The 16,804-nt window shown below is 38.5% G+C and overlaps 1 protein-coding gene across 2 annotated transcripts in view; it reads right to left on the bottom strand.

Moving 5' to 3' along the window:
- Positions 1–16,804, bottom strand: part of KCNK2 (potassium two pore domain channel subfamily K member 2) — a 104,157-nt gene that overhangs the window by 52,154 nt on the left and 35,199 nt on the right. For both annotated transcript variants that reach the window (XM_037406005.1, XM_037406006.1), the window contains exon 3: positions 10,349–10,466. In XM_037406005.1, the coding sequence (XP_037261902.1) occupies positions 10,349–10,466 (118 nt within the window). The remainder of the gene's footprint in view (positions 1–10,348; positions 10,467–16,804) is intronic.

The following is a 16,804-nucleotide window of genomic DNA, read 5'->3' as shown; positions in this document are numbered from 1 at the left end:
AAAACACACCCTTAGCCTTGACAGATTTTGTAACATATTTGAATCCTCAAGATAGAAGTACTTTTTCCTACTTAGACTGCTTGATACTCTCTGCCTAGTCATCTAAATATTAAATTACTACTTAGATACTCCACAGTATCAGGCCATACCAAATTACTGATTTCGGATGGACAACTGGTTCTAAGGATCACTGCAGGTAAGGGAGTCTAACTGGGACCATGATTACCATCAAATTCCTATCCAACAAACGAGGCTTGAATTTACAGAGTTTGCACCGTTGCTATGAAACATCTACAGCAAAGATGTCCAAATGAAGTAATGTATTTTCTTTAATTAAATTTGGCATTGTCTAGGCTCTGGTTACTGGTCCAGCAAAACACATCAGAATCCCACACAAGTGCAGAAAAAGGAGAAAAACACATCTCTAGTGAAGCCACAACAGTAAAACCATCTGCAGATTTGTCCCCACAGAAGCAAAAGCCAAAAACTTAGACACTAATGTCTTATTAACATTAAGGAGTATTTAAGTGCTTCTCTTAAAAAATATATCAGAGGCTGTCTTTCCTAGAAAAGGATGACTTTCAGAAAGCAAATTAACTAGAAGGAAAAAGGTATTATTGTTTCTGATCATGCTGCACAAATCTAGACTAAAATTTTAACCATTAGTACTCAATATAAGAGCACCTTGACAAAGACAGCAACTCATCATATGTTTTACAGACTGATAGTTGTACTACCACGCTTATTTATGTGCTTTTAGCTAGCACATAGCAAACAATTTTCCTTCCTTTAGCTTACATCCCTTTTTTTCATACCTGGAAAAGCACTTATTCATCGGTGAAGCCCAGCATGACCAGGAGAGGGTAAATAATACATATATAGCGGTTTCCTACAGTGCTGTGTAAAATCTGCATCCCACGAGTCCTTTTTACCATCTATCTTACTATTAACTTGCAAGTAACGTGTGTCTTTTGTAAATGTCTGCTCCTCCCAAATGAAAAACTGAAGTCATCAGAATATAACTTTTGTACTCAATGATCACAACCTGCATTATCAGTTCACATCAATTTTTATCACTTCTTATCTTCTTTAACTTAAGCACTGCATACACAGATTATATGTATATTACTGTAGAAACAAACTTGGGCTCCTGAAAAATATGGATTTCTAACCACACTGAGATGTGGGCTAGAACTTTGCTTGCAGTCATACCAGCTGAGGAAGCTCTTGCAAAAAGGATTACACCACAGGGTGAGATTTTTCCAAAGCATCAGACGATTCAATAGAGAAAAAAAGCACTGAAAAATGTTAATGGATTTTGTTAATTTCCCCTTTGCCTGTACTTCTACCCAGCTTCCCTTTTGGTTTTCATTTTTTTAAATGGAACTAAGCTGCTGGCAATAATGCGAAATCCATAAAATATAGACAGCTCTCAATGTATAAGAAAGAAACACTTCTATAAAATACTAATGGATATTCTCCTGCACTGTAGTGATAATTTAATGCTATTTTAATCCATAATGCTAGTGGCACAACACACCAGATTTTATACCACTAGAAGTTCACGTCAAGAAATCTTTAAACCATTCCAGGCTATCAGTCTAAATTCCTTGGGGGGGGGGGGGGGGGGGGGGCGGGGAGTGAAATAATGTGTAGTTATCATTCAATGAAACATCAATGAAATTGAATCCATCACCTTTTTAATCCTAGTTGTCAGGGATTGTGAAATGCAGTTTACATACAAACATTTGAGTGAATAGGGGGCACAGAGTCTATCCTAGCCAACTGACCCTTTTCGTCCGTAGATCCTAGTTCTCCAATTCAGTACACCACCAGAATATCAAGGCACAGCTGTTCCATGTGAACACTAGCTCCTGCCGTGCTCCAACCAGTCAGAGTACCAAGGGGCATTCCTGGGACTTGTGAGCAGATAGATGCACCGGTGAGGTTTAAATCAAGCAAAACCTCAATACAACACAAGCAATCTTCTTCAGATCTTAGTTTCTAAGAAGAAAACCCACTTCATCCTATGTTCAGGTCAACGTGATAGAGAGGGACTTACATTAAGCAGGTTCTTACCTGGTATAAAACAATATGCTGTTTGGCCAGATCTGAAAAACTGCTCAGCAAGGTATCTTCAAGTCTTCAGAACCCAGAACTTTTGCTAAAGGCACCTAAAAAGTACTTTACTTTCCATGGCGATCTGTAGGCAAGACCTCCAGCTGAGACAGTCAGCTTCAAAGGAGGTTACAACCCCACTCTTACATTGTTAGTCTCAAAAAAAAAAAAAAAAAAGCTCAACTGAACAGTAAGTGCAAACACCTGTGACTAAAGCAGCACGTAAAGGTAAACAGCTTCACATGGTCAAAGGGGAACTTGCCACCAGATCATACTGATTGATATACACACTACATACAGGTGCTTTTATTTTGACCTCTAAACCCTACATAGTAACTCCAATTTTGTTACTACTTGTTTAGTAGAAACAAAGCACAAACTATTCACTTTTTTCTGTGTTTCCAAAATCCCATTCCTCTATTTGCTTATAGGATTAGAGGTTCTCACAGTTGGTTGCACCACTCCTGATGCAATTATGAAAATAAACAAAAAGGGAAGCAGGAAATAATTTCATTCATTCTAGCATTCTGCAAACAGCATAACCATATTCAGCAATCCTTCCTGGCAGCCCTTCCTTTATTGATAACAACAAGCTTTTGTAACCTGGAAATTAAAATGGACATGATTGGGAGGCTCAGAAACCCTACATTGATCAGCTGGGGATGAGAAATCTGAATAAAGAAAACAAAATCCAGTTCCATTAGCCCACTAGCATTAACAGAGTACGCTGAGAAAATTTCAGTGCTTATTTATAGTGCAAATTTGGGACTGTGTCACAACTGACAAATTGACATTTTCACTCCGCAGCAAAAACCTCAGCAGAAGTGCATTAAGCACGGTCTGTTGTTTAGGAAATTACAGAAGGCACAAAAGAGTGATGTAAAGCTGTATACCTGGCAATTTGTTTTAACACAACTTTTTGCTGGTTTTGAGGAAAAGGAGGATTAAAAGGTCAGACCGTGAAGGACATCAAAGTGCAAAAATGATATGTCCTCCTCCTTGCTTTGCGAGATCAAGCAATAAATACGCACCACACCAGAATAAAACCATCAGTGCTGCCTAGCAGGAGGTTTATCAATGAAATTAAAAAGGCTTTTTTGACAAAACCAGTTCTTAATGAAATCACATCAATGTTGAAAAACATCCCAGGTGGATGGAAAAAATATTCCAGAATATAAACATATTTGGAAACTCAGTGTTACAAGAAAAGTAGTTCACAGCGTTCTGAATCAGGATTAAATGACTAAAAATAAGTGAAATAAGATCAGTGCAAAAAAGATATGAAAAGTGATATGAAATGTCACTGATGCCACCACCATCCCTAAAGAGAAAGTATCCCTTTGTACCATCCATTGCCAAGTTTCTTGTCCAGAATTCAGAATTTAGCTGGTCAACAAAAACTCCCTTGTACATCCACGCTACTAAGAGTCTACAACACCCTAAGCTTTTCTAATATAGCTAATAATTTAAAGTAACAATATCACCAGCAATAGCAGATCCTTTTTGTTATTAATATGGCCCACAGAGCATGCAAGTGCTTGCAGTTTACCATATACCTGCACATCAGATATCTGTGTATCAAAATGGGGCTGGTAGAAAAAATATCACTTCTCTGTCTGTGTAATTAAAGCTGTGTATCATCCTATAGACTTGCACTTCTTCAATTTCAGAGCTAACCTTAGTGTTGTTGAGTATTCTGGCATGGGCAGGGAAAAAGTGGTCCTCTTCTCTTAGTCTCAGTAGTTTCGGTCAGCGAGGCTCAATATCTTTTCTCTGATTTGCTCATTCAATTTAGTTCAAAGTTTTCTAATATGCAAGCCTTCAATAGCTCTAACTGAGCTCTTCATATAGGATCATTTCCTTTCAGCCCTTCACCATGGTCCTTCCTCCACCACTGTTCCAGGTTTCCTAGCTTCCAGCAGTCTTATTCTAATTATTACTTCTGAATTTTGTACAGTCCAAACATTATTTTCTCAGCAATCAAGTCAGATAAGCCCTCTTTCTCATTGCCTGAACAAATGCAGGAGAAAATTGAGGGCATAGTGGTAATATACTCTCTACTCACTGTTCCTGGGAGAAGTAATTACAGAGGAAATCTTGTTTAGTTGCTACTGTCCTGGGAGAGACCATGCTCTGTTCAGAGGAAGCATTTGGAGAATTTTGTTGCCAAATCCTAACAGGTCTTTCCAGAGCACAAGTAAACCACTATTTGTCAACAGCCAGTAACCGGGTCAAATTCAGTCACTTTTTCACAGAAGCAACAAAAGAAGCAAAGAAGATAAATTAGAATGGAACAAATAAGTGACTAAGAAGCTGTTTTAGCTCTAATATCATCTATTAAGAACAACAGCATAGGGATGGGAAGGTAAGCACAGCGCTAACCTAGAGGAAAACTCTGAAGAGATCTCAGGGCCATTATTTTTTTTAAACAAGAGTTCTTTCTGTTGACAATTTATCAGATAAGATATACATGTTTAACACACTTTGAGAGCTGACACGAAATCACAGTAAGACAGCAGGAGTTTTCAGTGGAGTCCTCGGTGGAGTAAGAGATGGAAGGAGCATTTCCACTTCATTCCCTAGTGACCTCTTCAGCATGTCTCTCACTACGCCATTTTCACAGACCATAAACCTTAACCACTTTTTTTCTCCATTGCTCTGCAGCTGGTCTTATCAACCGTTTATACTCAGCTTTGTCAGACACACACCCCTGCTAGAAGCGGTATGAAATCTGGACACATGCATCCAGGCTGTTCATGGAGGACAAGAGCCACGACTTTGCCTTAACGAAGCTTTACCTGTTGCTTTGGAAATGGAACCAAAGGACATTACCTTCAAGTTGAGGAGCCTTAAAAAAACCAGGTCCTCTGGAGCCATATACTCCAATGCCCACCCCACCATGTAGTCAAGTTCATCTAAATCATAGTCCCAACTGCAGTTTTGAATAGTGGTGTGATGGAGAAAATCACATATCAGAATATTTTTCAGGTGAATGTATTTGGTGTTACTTAATTTTAGGAGCTTTTCACCAACCCCCTCCTCAATCACCTCAGCATTTGCACTTTACTCTCTTTTGCTTGCTTCTTCTAGCTTCCCTTTCAAATAAAAAAACAGAAATCCCAGCATTTATATTCTGATAAGCAAACTGGAGTAATCTTTTCAAATGAAATTTTTAGGCTGTTCCTTGATAGCTCTGTTTCTTACTTGGTGGAACAAACAAACAAACAAACAAAACTAGTCTAACCTAAGTATGTGATGCTTCTTACTTTTACAAACTAAGGGAAGACATTTTTCAACATCACTTGCAATTTTTTATCTTTATGATTATCTGATGTAATAGGTGACACATTTGATTATCAAAAAGGTTTTTCTTTTTATAACATCAAACATATTTTAGTTATTTTATTTATCAACACTTTATTCTGTTACTTTGTATTTCAAAAATGCAGTGAAATGGTGCCAGAAGGGACAGACTTAACAGCAAGATCAATATTATCAATAAGCAATGTAATAAGACTTTTTAAAATACGCTGCCTTCACAAGAAAAGCTTGCGTACTGGCAGTGGGAAGATGGCAGAAAGAAATACTCCTTAGAGTGAAATTGCATTTGAAGCTACATAACTAATAAATCAAGTTCAGATTTCTAGTCAAAAATATTAATCTTTTTTTCAGAATCTTAGCTGCTTGCTATTCACAACTGTCTACCAAAACATAAATATTTACAATTGTTTTCTTTTTCTTTTTTTAAAAAAGATTCATGTTCCTTTACACCCTTTAATAATGGTTGCTAGGCTTCCGAACCCAAAAAGCATAACCGTCCTTCCATAGCTAGCTCCATGAAGCTAAGTGAAACACTTTAGTCATGACTGAACTTCTCAAGAGGTTTAGTTTCCAGTGTGTATGAGAAGTTTGGGTTCAAAAATCAAGTGCTTGTGAAAAAAAGTGGGAAAATACCAAAAGACATGTTGTGTCCTTCCTCTTCTGATTTGCAGACGCAGTTATTAGCAGCTATTGGATTTGGACCTCGATATGGCTGCAAAGTATCCTCGAGTGCTAAGGTATTACTGGAGCCCTATGAGTTCACCCCCATGTAGACATGGCTCTGTTTGAAAGGATGCTCTCTGCCAAGCCACAGCTACCAGTGAGGTTGCTGGCACTCCCAGCGTGCTCAATGGCTGCTGTTCCAGATAGTCCATCTTCCAGGAGTCTGAGTAAGTACCCTTTCCACTATATGTCTACTTGCAGTGCTTGAAGAAGTCATCATAGACTGGCTGGAGTAACAGCAGAAATAATACAGCTATTTTAGATGAAGATCCATAGGAGTCTGGTAGAGGTTTTCAGGACATGGTTTCTGATATTACAGTTGACACTATATTTTTTATGTGCTGAGGCAGCAGTCATTTGGGAAAACAAGTTCTAAGCTCAAGGCCTTGGCATGTCCACTTTGTTTTTTTCATTTTTCTAGATACGGGTCTCAAGTTGCAGTAGGAGAGGTGTCCTTTTCTACCCTGCTATAAACTTTCTCAGGCCCTAAAATATAACTTGTTGGGGGGGGAAGCAGGGTGTGCACAGGTTGTGTCTGTATCCCCCTTTCTGAGTTAAGCTACCTATTGAAGGGAACGATCTAGAAGAAAAAAAAACATGAACAGCCCCAACAATGAGTTCTCAGAATAAAAAGAGGTGACATAAAGATTATTTTCCCCTCCTCTCAGCACTGTCTCCAGCTTTATAACTGAGTTACCATTTTTTCTTGCTTTTCTTCTCAACCTTCTTTTTCCTTTCCTTTGGGCATGTGGTCTTAGAATAGGACTGACTGGATAATGACATTTTCAGGTAGAAAAAAGAGTATCTTTTGTGCTTTGCAGCATGCACAGTATCCCAGGGAACAGCACAACAATATTTTTCATAGAAATTTCAGCATTCCTGTTTCCCTTTGTAACCCTTTTCCCTCTTAGGGACTGTCTGAAACTGTTTCATACACACAGAGTAATCATGTAGTTTCACGTATCTTTGTTGAGATGAGGCGTATTTGTTCTAGAAATATACCCACAAGCAAGAACACCTAACTAAGCAAGCCAAACCTATAACCAGTGAGGGCCCTTCCCGAGACAAGTTTTATGCTGTTGCACAGTAGTAAATGCAAAATTCAAACCAACCTACTCAGACTTTGGGGAAAAAAAAGCTACAAAGAATCTTTCCTAAATAAAGTATTGTGAAATTGTTTGACCCTGACCTTTCAACTAAATCCATTCTTAGGAAAGATCTAGTAGCACTATGATAGATGTATTCTATTCAAACTGAGCTTATTAAATTTATAATATGCACTGTAACATTCATTGGATAACACGAAGGATTATAAGAGAATTAAAAAAAGGTTAAATATTAAGCCATGCTTTCTCTAGTGTTACCTCTGCTTTTGGGAGCTGGCTTTGAAACCCAGTAGATACACGTCACTGTCACAGCGCCTTTCAGCAACCTACAGGGGACCCAGAAGAGCAAGAAACTACAGAGGGTTCTGGACTGGTGCCAACAGCCACCAAACTACACAGTCAAAATCTTTCACTTCAGTGTTCATCACTACTGTGATACAGTAATAACAGTAACTGTAAAACAACAACCTAGTGCTTAGGCAAATGCTAAAGGCTTTATTTATTACCCCCTCTCCCTAGGAATCAAATATTTGTGGGATGCAAGCACTACTGTCAATAAAGAAGGGCTTGACTTTCATTAGAGAAAGGTTTGGGAAATGCTGTCCGTAAACAGATGATTGGTTCCATTTGAATTTCTTAGATTCTGAGATATCACAAGGAGGAGTGTGGGCTAAATGATAAAATTATAGTAATACGAGGTTTGGAAAGCTAGAGAATCTGCTGCAACACTGGAAAGCTATCATTTTCTCAAATGGTAGTAGTCCTTTATTCTTCTATTCAAGTACTTCTTAAGATACACAGTCTAAAGGACATGATACTTATCAATTTTATTCATATTTATAAAATTCCTTTTACAAATTATTTCTGTAAAGTTGTTTTATGAATTTATAAGATCCTGTCTTTGTCCACAGAAAGTACCTTTAGTGTTTGGCTGAAACCTATGGCAACTCTCTGGAGATGCTCATAAACCACATTTTTACTCTCTTTGCAAAATTAAAATACCAAGTTATATGATAACCATATGCCCTCTAACTGGAAGGAACGCCTTCGTTTTCAAAAGGTTACTCATACATGAAAAGACACTGTTCGAACACAAAATCACCTGATGGCACATAATAAAATAAAGAATAAAGGAAAGCACACCCAACTGTTATGCTTGTCACCATTTTCCTGGGAAAGTCACAATTCCAAGGGCTTTTCATGACACCTCCACCTGCTGTCACACCGCAAGCGCTGTGAACCACCAGGAAGATGGTTCAGGGCAGTAAGGCAATGCCAATCACGCTACAGCTTTCACGTAAGCGTGCTGTCCTCAGGTGTCCTCAGGTCCTAAGAAACAAAGCTCAGACTGGGACCGTCCTGTCAAAAAGGCTCTCTGATGAAAAACAGTTACTCCAAAGCCAAAATGTTTTACGGAAGACTTTTTTCCCCCAGATTTTCTCAGTTTGCTATTACAAAACCTGAAAGAAACATTTACAGTTGCCTAGTTTGACCTGATTCTGACTACTCTGGTTTGCGGAAATGACCTGAAATACTAATTTTCAAATGTATTTCCTATTGGGTTATCTTGCCTCTTGGGGACAGTGGGTCAGAGGCCTGGGTGCCTTTGCAGATCCCCCACTCTCCTCTAAGCAGGACTCAGTAGAATCAGGTCAGGAAATTAAATCAGGAAACATTTTGATTTAGAAAAACCTTAGTTTTACTTGGAAATAAAATGGTGAAACAAAATGTTCCACTGCTTTAAAATAATTGTTGAATCATTTAATTCCTTGAAAACTTTCCAGATGTTAACTTTTATCCTTATTGGAAACTGAGACAAATAGTAAGCACTTTCTACAGGACCATGGATACTTACAACATAAAGCTTCACAATGTCGGAAGAGAGTAACATAAAACTGATCGTAAAGCTATCCTCTCAAGGTTATCGCTTTTTTTTGGTTATAATCTGTTAAAATTACATTTTTCAATACTTGGAGTTTCGATTACCTTGTGGACCTACTACTATAAAATCAGTAAGTTTGTTACTAAGCTCAAGGACGCAACAGTTTCATTCTTTGTTTTCACTAAACCTGTGTCTTTCTGTCACTCCAGATGTGGAAAAATATTACACATAGACACAATATTTACACATATATATAGGCACATATACACTCAAACACACAAAAAATATAGTACTTATGCACATCTGCATAAAGAAAGAACAAAAGTACATACCATACTTGAAAAGAACATCCTCTTCCACCACAATATGCATATAAATATTATGTAGAGGTAATTATTGTAACACTACAGTTCCTTATACATTGCTAGGTCTTAAATTTTTCTCATTGGGTTTCTTCAGATTTCTACCCACCTTCATGGACAGCCCTTCTGTGACCTGTGAGCTACACTACATCGTTGAACTGTATACCATGTCCACTATATTGTAGTCAAAGAGAAGAAACTGAAAGATCAAATGCTGCTCCTACTCACAACTGCTCAGAGGGACAGTAGCTCCTAAATGCAGAAAAGATCCAGAAAACTCCCTGAGCTTGTGAGCAGAGATAAATCACCCTACAGCATTGGACTTGGAGTGCAACAGAAGCCTCAAAGTAAGCGTTTGTATGTAAATCTGCCTATCAATACCCCAGTAAGATGAACTGAATCTTTACCATTTTCTCATCTCTTTCATAATTTAGAGAAAACAAAAATATAGAATGGCATTATACAGACTTGAAATTCCATACATCTCAGCTAAGGTTTAATGCGCTTGAAATCATGCCCTATTTAACACTTGTGATTACATAGTTGACCAAATTCCGCTCCCCCCCCCCTTCCCGCCCCAGCCCCAAAAATGTTTCCACAACCTCTTCTAGTCACTTCACAGAAATATATAGCAACATTTTTCTCCTACGGAAGAATCATTTACTCAGCTAGGGCTCCATACAGACAGCTATCATTTCTGCCCCTGCAACTAAAAATAACTCTCTACTTTAAACCAGCAGATGTGGAAGATTTACCATTGACAAATACATGCACACACTGGAAATCAAAAGAGTTTCAGTCCATTGACTATAAAAAGATAATAAGCTGTGTCCTACCTATGGTGGTAATAACAGTGCCAGCAAAGAAGAAGGAACTTCCCAAGTCCCAGTGACTGATCTGAGTAGATGTGTTTCCTAAAGGTATGATTCCTGCATTTATTGCTGCCACTACTTGCTGCAAGTTTAAAAAGATTTTTGTCAATATTCATGAAACAATGATATTAATATACATTACACAGTAAACTGATTAAATCACTTATTTAGTCCAAGCAATAAACCAGGAAAGGATCAGTGTTGTTCTGCTCAAGTTTTATCATTCAGTCAGGCTACACTTTGATCTTCAGCACACACCCCAAGCACTTCAGCACGCAGCAGAGCTGGAAACTCCAGACCATTAAGGAGAATGCAAAATCCACAACGTCAGTAACAGCATCACCTTAGCTAGAGGGCAAACACAATTATTTTTACTGTTGCAACTGCTTGGTGAAGAAAAATATGCATTAGACAAAGATTTACAATAAGAGTTTCCCAAAATATTCCTCTATTGAGTTAGGCAAGCAAATGTACTTAAAACACAGTCATTTTAAAACTCCAAGCAAAAATGCCCATGCATTGTTTTGGATCAAATTAACTCAAATTAGTTAAAACACTTTTGTAGAACAGAAAATTCAATAATTAAAGATTAACAATTACATTTATGGTTATAAAACTTTCACTATATTAATAAAAATATCAGTCAAATATCAAACACGTAACTCCAAGTTCATACACCTATATACTCCATAAATGTCATTGTTGAAAAATTCAGTTCCAGCAGCTGAAATGAACAAGCTTGCCACTACTGACATTTTCATAGTCTCAAGAAATATGAAACATGTCCTGTTTCAGCAGGTCACCTGCTGTAAATTTTTATCAGAAAAAGTATTCCTATTTAGTTATATCTCTATTGCAGACACATACTAGTATTTGAGTTAAAGAGTACACATCAAGGAAAAGTATTTTTAAATTTGCAATAAATATTTTAAGGAATGTCAGTTATTATTTCATTCTGAAAGTTTAAAACAGGACTTACTTCGTAATCATGACTCTTATAATAATAAACAGGGTTTAACAAAAGAACAGAGGAAGCAATACGGCAAAGCCAAAACGAGCATTTCAACTAACTAATAGTTTCTGCTTGGCAAGTTGTCCAACAAGGATTATGCACATGAAGATATTCAGCAATAGGTTTTCCGCACAGGCAGTCTGTTGCAGTGTTGTACAGTAGCAATAATTTTGTCAACCTCAAAATACATTGCTACTTTGCAAAGCAAAACATTTCTGTTTCTAAGCAGTGCCCATTGAAGTCAGTTGATCTGGACAGAAATGACAAAATTCCAACGCTGGATTAACCAGGCCATTGATCTTTGAGACAGGATCTCAGCTTAAATCCACCATTTCTAGTTTGCCATTTTCAAAGCTCAGATGCACAAAGTAGCCATTTGAAAGTCCACAGCTGCATCTCCGCAGCCAGTGGGACCTTGCTGCCGCACCTAAGCCATCTGCAACACCCAGGGTGGCCAACAAAAAGCCAGCTGAGGTATCTTTACACAGACTTTACAGGTTTATCTTCTATACATTCAACTGTTTTCACTTTAAGTTTTTTTAAAGACCAGAAGGGCAGACATCAAACATGGAATTTTCAATCCTACTGAGAAAGGAGAAAGGATGGGGAAAAGGAAGGGGATAATTTTCCATTGGGTTGGAAGAATAAATCTATGTTGGTACATCAGGTACAACTTGGCAAAAGCAAATACAGCAGCACTGATACTGACAGGTGTTTACATTAGTGTAGAAGGGACACATCAGGCTAAGCAGCATGTAAAAACCATCCCTTGTATTGATTTTATAATTTACACAATACAGATATTCCTCTGACTTATAAACCCCAGTGTGCTGCATTATAAAGCCTACTGAATAAATTTTGAGTACAGTTTCATTTCAGTGGACTAAGAAATTTCATCACAAGTCCTTGTACCTGTAAATGGGAACACGTTCTCCAGTGAGGACATCATTTGGTAAAGCACTGGATCGATCCAATTTTATGGGACCATTCATGTTTCATTACAGTTTATTGTACTGGATGAAGGCACTACTCTGAGCAACACACCTGTTTAGGCAGTCTAGCAAGACCACATTTTATAGAGATCCAGATGTAAAATGTTTTCAGAGCTTTATATCATTACCACACATTTTTGAAGCCATGCTACCTCAACGGCTTTTACACGAAAGGTGTGCCAGTCGGAACTGCTCAAAGGTCCGTTACAGCTATGCATTCCCTAACTGCAGTACGCTGCACCTACAGACCTCCAGGAAGAAGATACAACCTAACCCAAAACTGCTTTTTTGGGTCAGACCTAACAAAACACAACAATTAGCCACTCGTATTGCATCTTTCATGTTAGCCAATTAGCTAATAATCGGGGTGAGAAGGCAAGTGATGCTTCCTCTTCATACACCCTCTTAAGCTCTAACTAAGCACAGTTTTAGGGAGTTTGTGAGTGGGGGGCTGCATCTGCATCATGGTGTTTAGATTGGTTTGGGTGGATCATTATACCATGAATTTATCTAACTGCTTTTGGAGCTCACTTGTATTTTGGGACCCAAGTCATCCTGTGGCAGTAAGTTCTGCAATTTACTTCTGGATCATTTAAAAAGCATTTACCTTTTGAGATTTTTATGTGCTTCAAAGTAATTTTATAAGTTCTTGGGCTAGGAAAAACACTTGAATTGCCATGTCTTATTTGTCTCCTTCAAGAAATTAATGACCTTACAGACACATCAGCTGCCTCTTTTTTCTGAATTAAAGACTCTTTCTTATTAAATAACATATTTATCTGTTTAAATAAATCTGTTGAATATTGCATACAAGTAACATTCATTGCCAGTATTTATCACCGACTTCCTTTGTACATTTACTGATTTACCTTATTGATTTTTTAAAACATAGTTTTAGTCATAAAGGGCCAGATGATGCCGCCTTCATCACTGGGTTATTAAGTTTCCAAACACACAGTTATTACACTTTCTCCTGTGTTTGGGAGGAGCCACCCTTGAATGCTAACGAAGCTGCTGCATTATATTGCTTCAGTCTTCTGTAAGAGTCTGCCTTACCAACAAGGATGACAGGGAAGGCTCCTGGTTTACTGAGATCAATACTACTATCTCATAAAGTCTTTGAATGTTTTTTCGGCCTTTTCAGTTCTTTGGATCAGAGGACATCTTTTCTTCTTTGTTTGGTCACTGCCTGTGAGCAGATCCTCATCTAAGACTATTGCCAAGCATAATTTTAAAAAATAATATACAGCATAACTGCTAACATATGTACATTGCAGGGCACTAATTACAGGGTAGCATCTTCTTTCTAACTACATCCACTGCACAAACCCACCTGGAATACTGGACATTAACATTTCCTCAGCCCAGAAAAAAAAAACTAGGCTCATGCAGCTGGTTTCCACTAACTTCACTGAGGACCAGGATCTCACCCTCAGTGTTCAAACAGCATGCTATTCACTGTCAGTGCTGCTAGATTCAATTTGCTCTGCCACTTTATTCTTGGTCCTCAGCCTTTTTTCTTGACTGATGCCTTACTACTAGAGCAAACACAACCGCTTCATTTGTCATGTTTGGCATGTGATTCTTTCCTTCCTTCATAACTTCGTTCTGTCACCTGAGCCCTTCAGCTTATCTTAACTCACTAGTAACTCTGTGTATTTTGAGCCTCGAAACGGAATCGTGAAAACTCTACATAATCTGTACATTTATCATATGGTGCAGCCTGTTAACACTTTGTGTGATCTTAACATGGGAATTTTTTTACTTTTAAAAAATTACAGTATTAAACTTAACGGACTGCCTCAGTAGCAAATTTTCTATTTTTCTTATTTTCATTCCATATGCAATCTAAATTCTTACTTAAAAATCAGTTTTACTTCAGCACTACAGAACCAGTCAGCATTAGAATGGAAATGTGGACAGTTTCAATTCTTAAACTATGTAGGTTTTTTCACTTGCCTTACCTTCTTCCAAAGCCTTTGTCTCATATTTGGTTCACATGAGATGTCTGAGGACTGAGCAGAGGGGGGGGCCACCCAGCGCATGGGATGCAATCAAGGCCTCTGTGTGCAGTGGTTTTAAGAACAGTATTGTATGGTTACAGTAAAAGTAACAGGGTTTTATTAATTGTCTTTCTAATGGTAAATTTTTGGGCTTCTTTTGATAGTAAAGAGAACTGAGATATTTTTTTAAATATTTAAAATTATTATATATGTTTTATATAATAAATATATATTATTTCAAAAATTTAGTAACAGAATTCCCATTTTTTAAGTTACATGGATTCTGAGGCTAGCTCTGTACTGTAACTTAGGATAGGCATGAGTTGTGTTGGAGTACAAGTCCTAACGCGTACTACATCCAAACTACCCGGCTTTGCACCCATATTCAGGAACAAGCTTTAGCAGAGAGCATAAGAGGACAGAGGCAGGGACACCTGAGCCCAGAGTGGATAGGCCAGGCATGACCTCCCCTATTTTCAATAACAGGACCGAGGCCCAAAAACACATAAGCATTGCATTCACACTGTGCCTTTTTGCTTGAAATCAGTACACTGGGAAAAGGAGAGTGACAATATAAAATGTCATTTTAATTTCATCAGCTTTTCATTTCCTATATAACTTAGAAATGCTTTCTGGTAAAAAAATTTGCATGGTTTTGTAGTATCACATCCCTGCATTCACACATATATCTGTCCAAAGAGGCCACGCTGAGATACCCCCACAGATTAAGACACAGAATTTGGTGACTTTTTTCTGTCAAAAGAAGAGATAAAACAAACAGTCATTTTGCAAAACCAGAATTCTCCTAGGTCAGGGATTTCAACCTTTGGTCCTCCGACCTTGCAAGGAGCCAATGGAGATGGCTGACAAAAACAAGCCTGTTGGCCACAGAGCTACCTCCACTAAGCAGGGGTCCACAGGGCCACTGGAGGAACACGAGAGGTTATAAACTGAGAAGGTCAGCCCCTGGTAGGCAGCCGCTGACTCACAGAGATCAGGCGGAAACAAGCCTGTGTCAAACCAGTCACCCTAATGCTTATCTCCTTGTTCCACACCAGGCTCTGAATACATGTTTTTGTACCATCTTCCAGTCGCTTCATTTTTATGAAATGATGTAGCACAACACTGCGTTACTCTCAGCTTTTCTATCTGAAGATTGAAATAGAAGCACCTCAAATTATGCTTCTGATAAAACACAGAGTGTGCAGCCGTTCATTACCCAGCTTGTCAGGAGTTAGCTTGTACTTCCTAGCAGTCACTTAACAAGTGATGTCAAACAGTCCAATGTGCCTCAGAGTTTCTGGAAATTCATTTCTCAGCCTGGATTTCTTCCTTCACTGTCCTGCTGCCATGCGACAAGAGCACTCTTTTGCTCTCCAGTATAAGGATAAGTCTCATATGGCCCACCTACTGCACTATTGCTGCGTTTTTATTTCAGCTTTGATTTACAGAGAATGGAAATCCTAGTTCTTTATTCAGAGGCACACTAGGATGCTTTTAACACTTTGCAAACAACTCCCCAGCCTCCAGAAGCACATGCTTTTGAGCCTTGCTGTTGAAAGAGGTTGCAATGTTTGTATTATAATTCTGTGATTCCACCTTTTTCTTTTTAGTTTGTCTAATCTGTGACTATAACCTGCACTGTTCAACACGTTGAAGAATTGAAGAACACTTTTCACACTATGTTCACAATCTACTTGAACTAAAATAATGTAGAAACATATTGACGTACATTTCTATTTCCAAACATGCATTACAAACAGACTACGTATATAAATTTTGTGTGTGTATATATATATATATGCATGTATACATACACATTCAGGGAAGAGGGCCTTTCTTTGCTTGAGATTAAAGAGGGGAACAATTATGCAGACAGCTGCTCAGCAAAAGCGACTTTCTAATGGGTCATATCTGCCACCCTTTCTAAGAGAAATACTGTCATTCAGAGGCATTCAAGCTAGCTAGGTTGTAGGCCCTATAAACTGTTCATCTGAAGTAAAGGTATCCTTTAAAAGCCCAAACACCGGAAACAGCAAATATAGTTAGAAAGCAACCTGCTTGAACAAAGAAGTGACAAGGGCAGTTAGAATTTATTCACTGTTCTCCAAAAAATCTGTATTGTTCCTATGCTCATGAAGGATAAAGACTGTGCTTAAAAGTCCTGTTGGTTTAACCACCAGGTAGAAAATAACGACAGAAAAGGGAGCTGCCCTGTCACGGGATGGAACGCTCCCAGGCAGCAGAAAGTTTGGCAAAATATTCCCTCCCTCCAGGAGTGAGGTGCAGAGCCAGAAGAAGGGAGCTGGCTGTAAGGGGACAGTGGGAACCGGAGCAACCCTCAGCGAGGAGCGCACCCAACCCAGGGGCTCCTGCAGCCCGTCTGGACTCAGCCACAGCCGGTGGGTACCCG

This window comes from Falco rusticolus, chromosome 12 (assembly GCF_015220075.1).
Source record: "Falco rusticolus isolate bFalRus1 chromosome 12, bFalRus1.pri, whole genome shotgun sequence".
Classification (NCBI taxonomy): domain Eukaryota; kingdom Metazoa; phylum Chordata; class Aves; order Falconiformes; family Falconidae; genus Falco; species Falco rusticolus.
The sequence above is the reverse complement of the archived record's forward strand: the minus strand, read 5'-3'. Positions and strand labels throughout refer to the sequence as shown.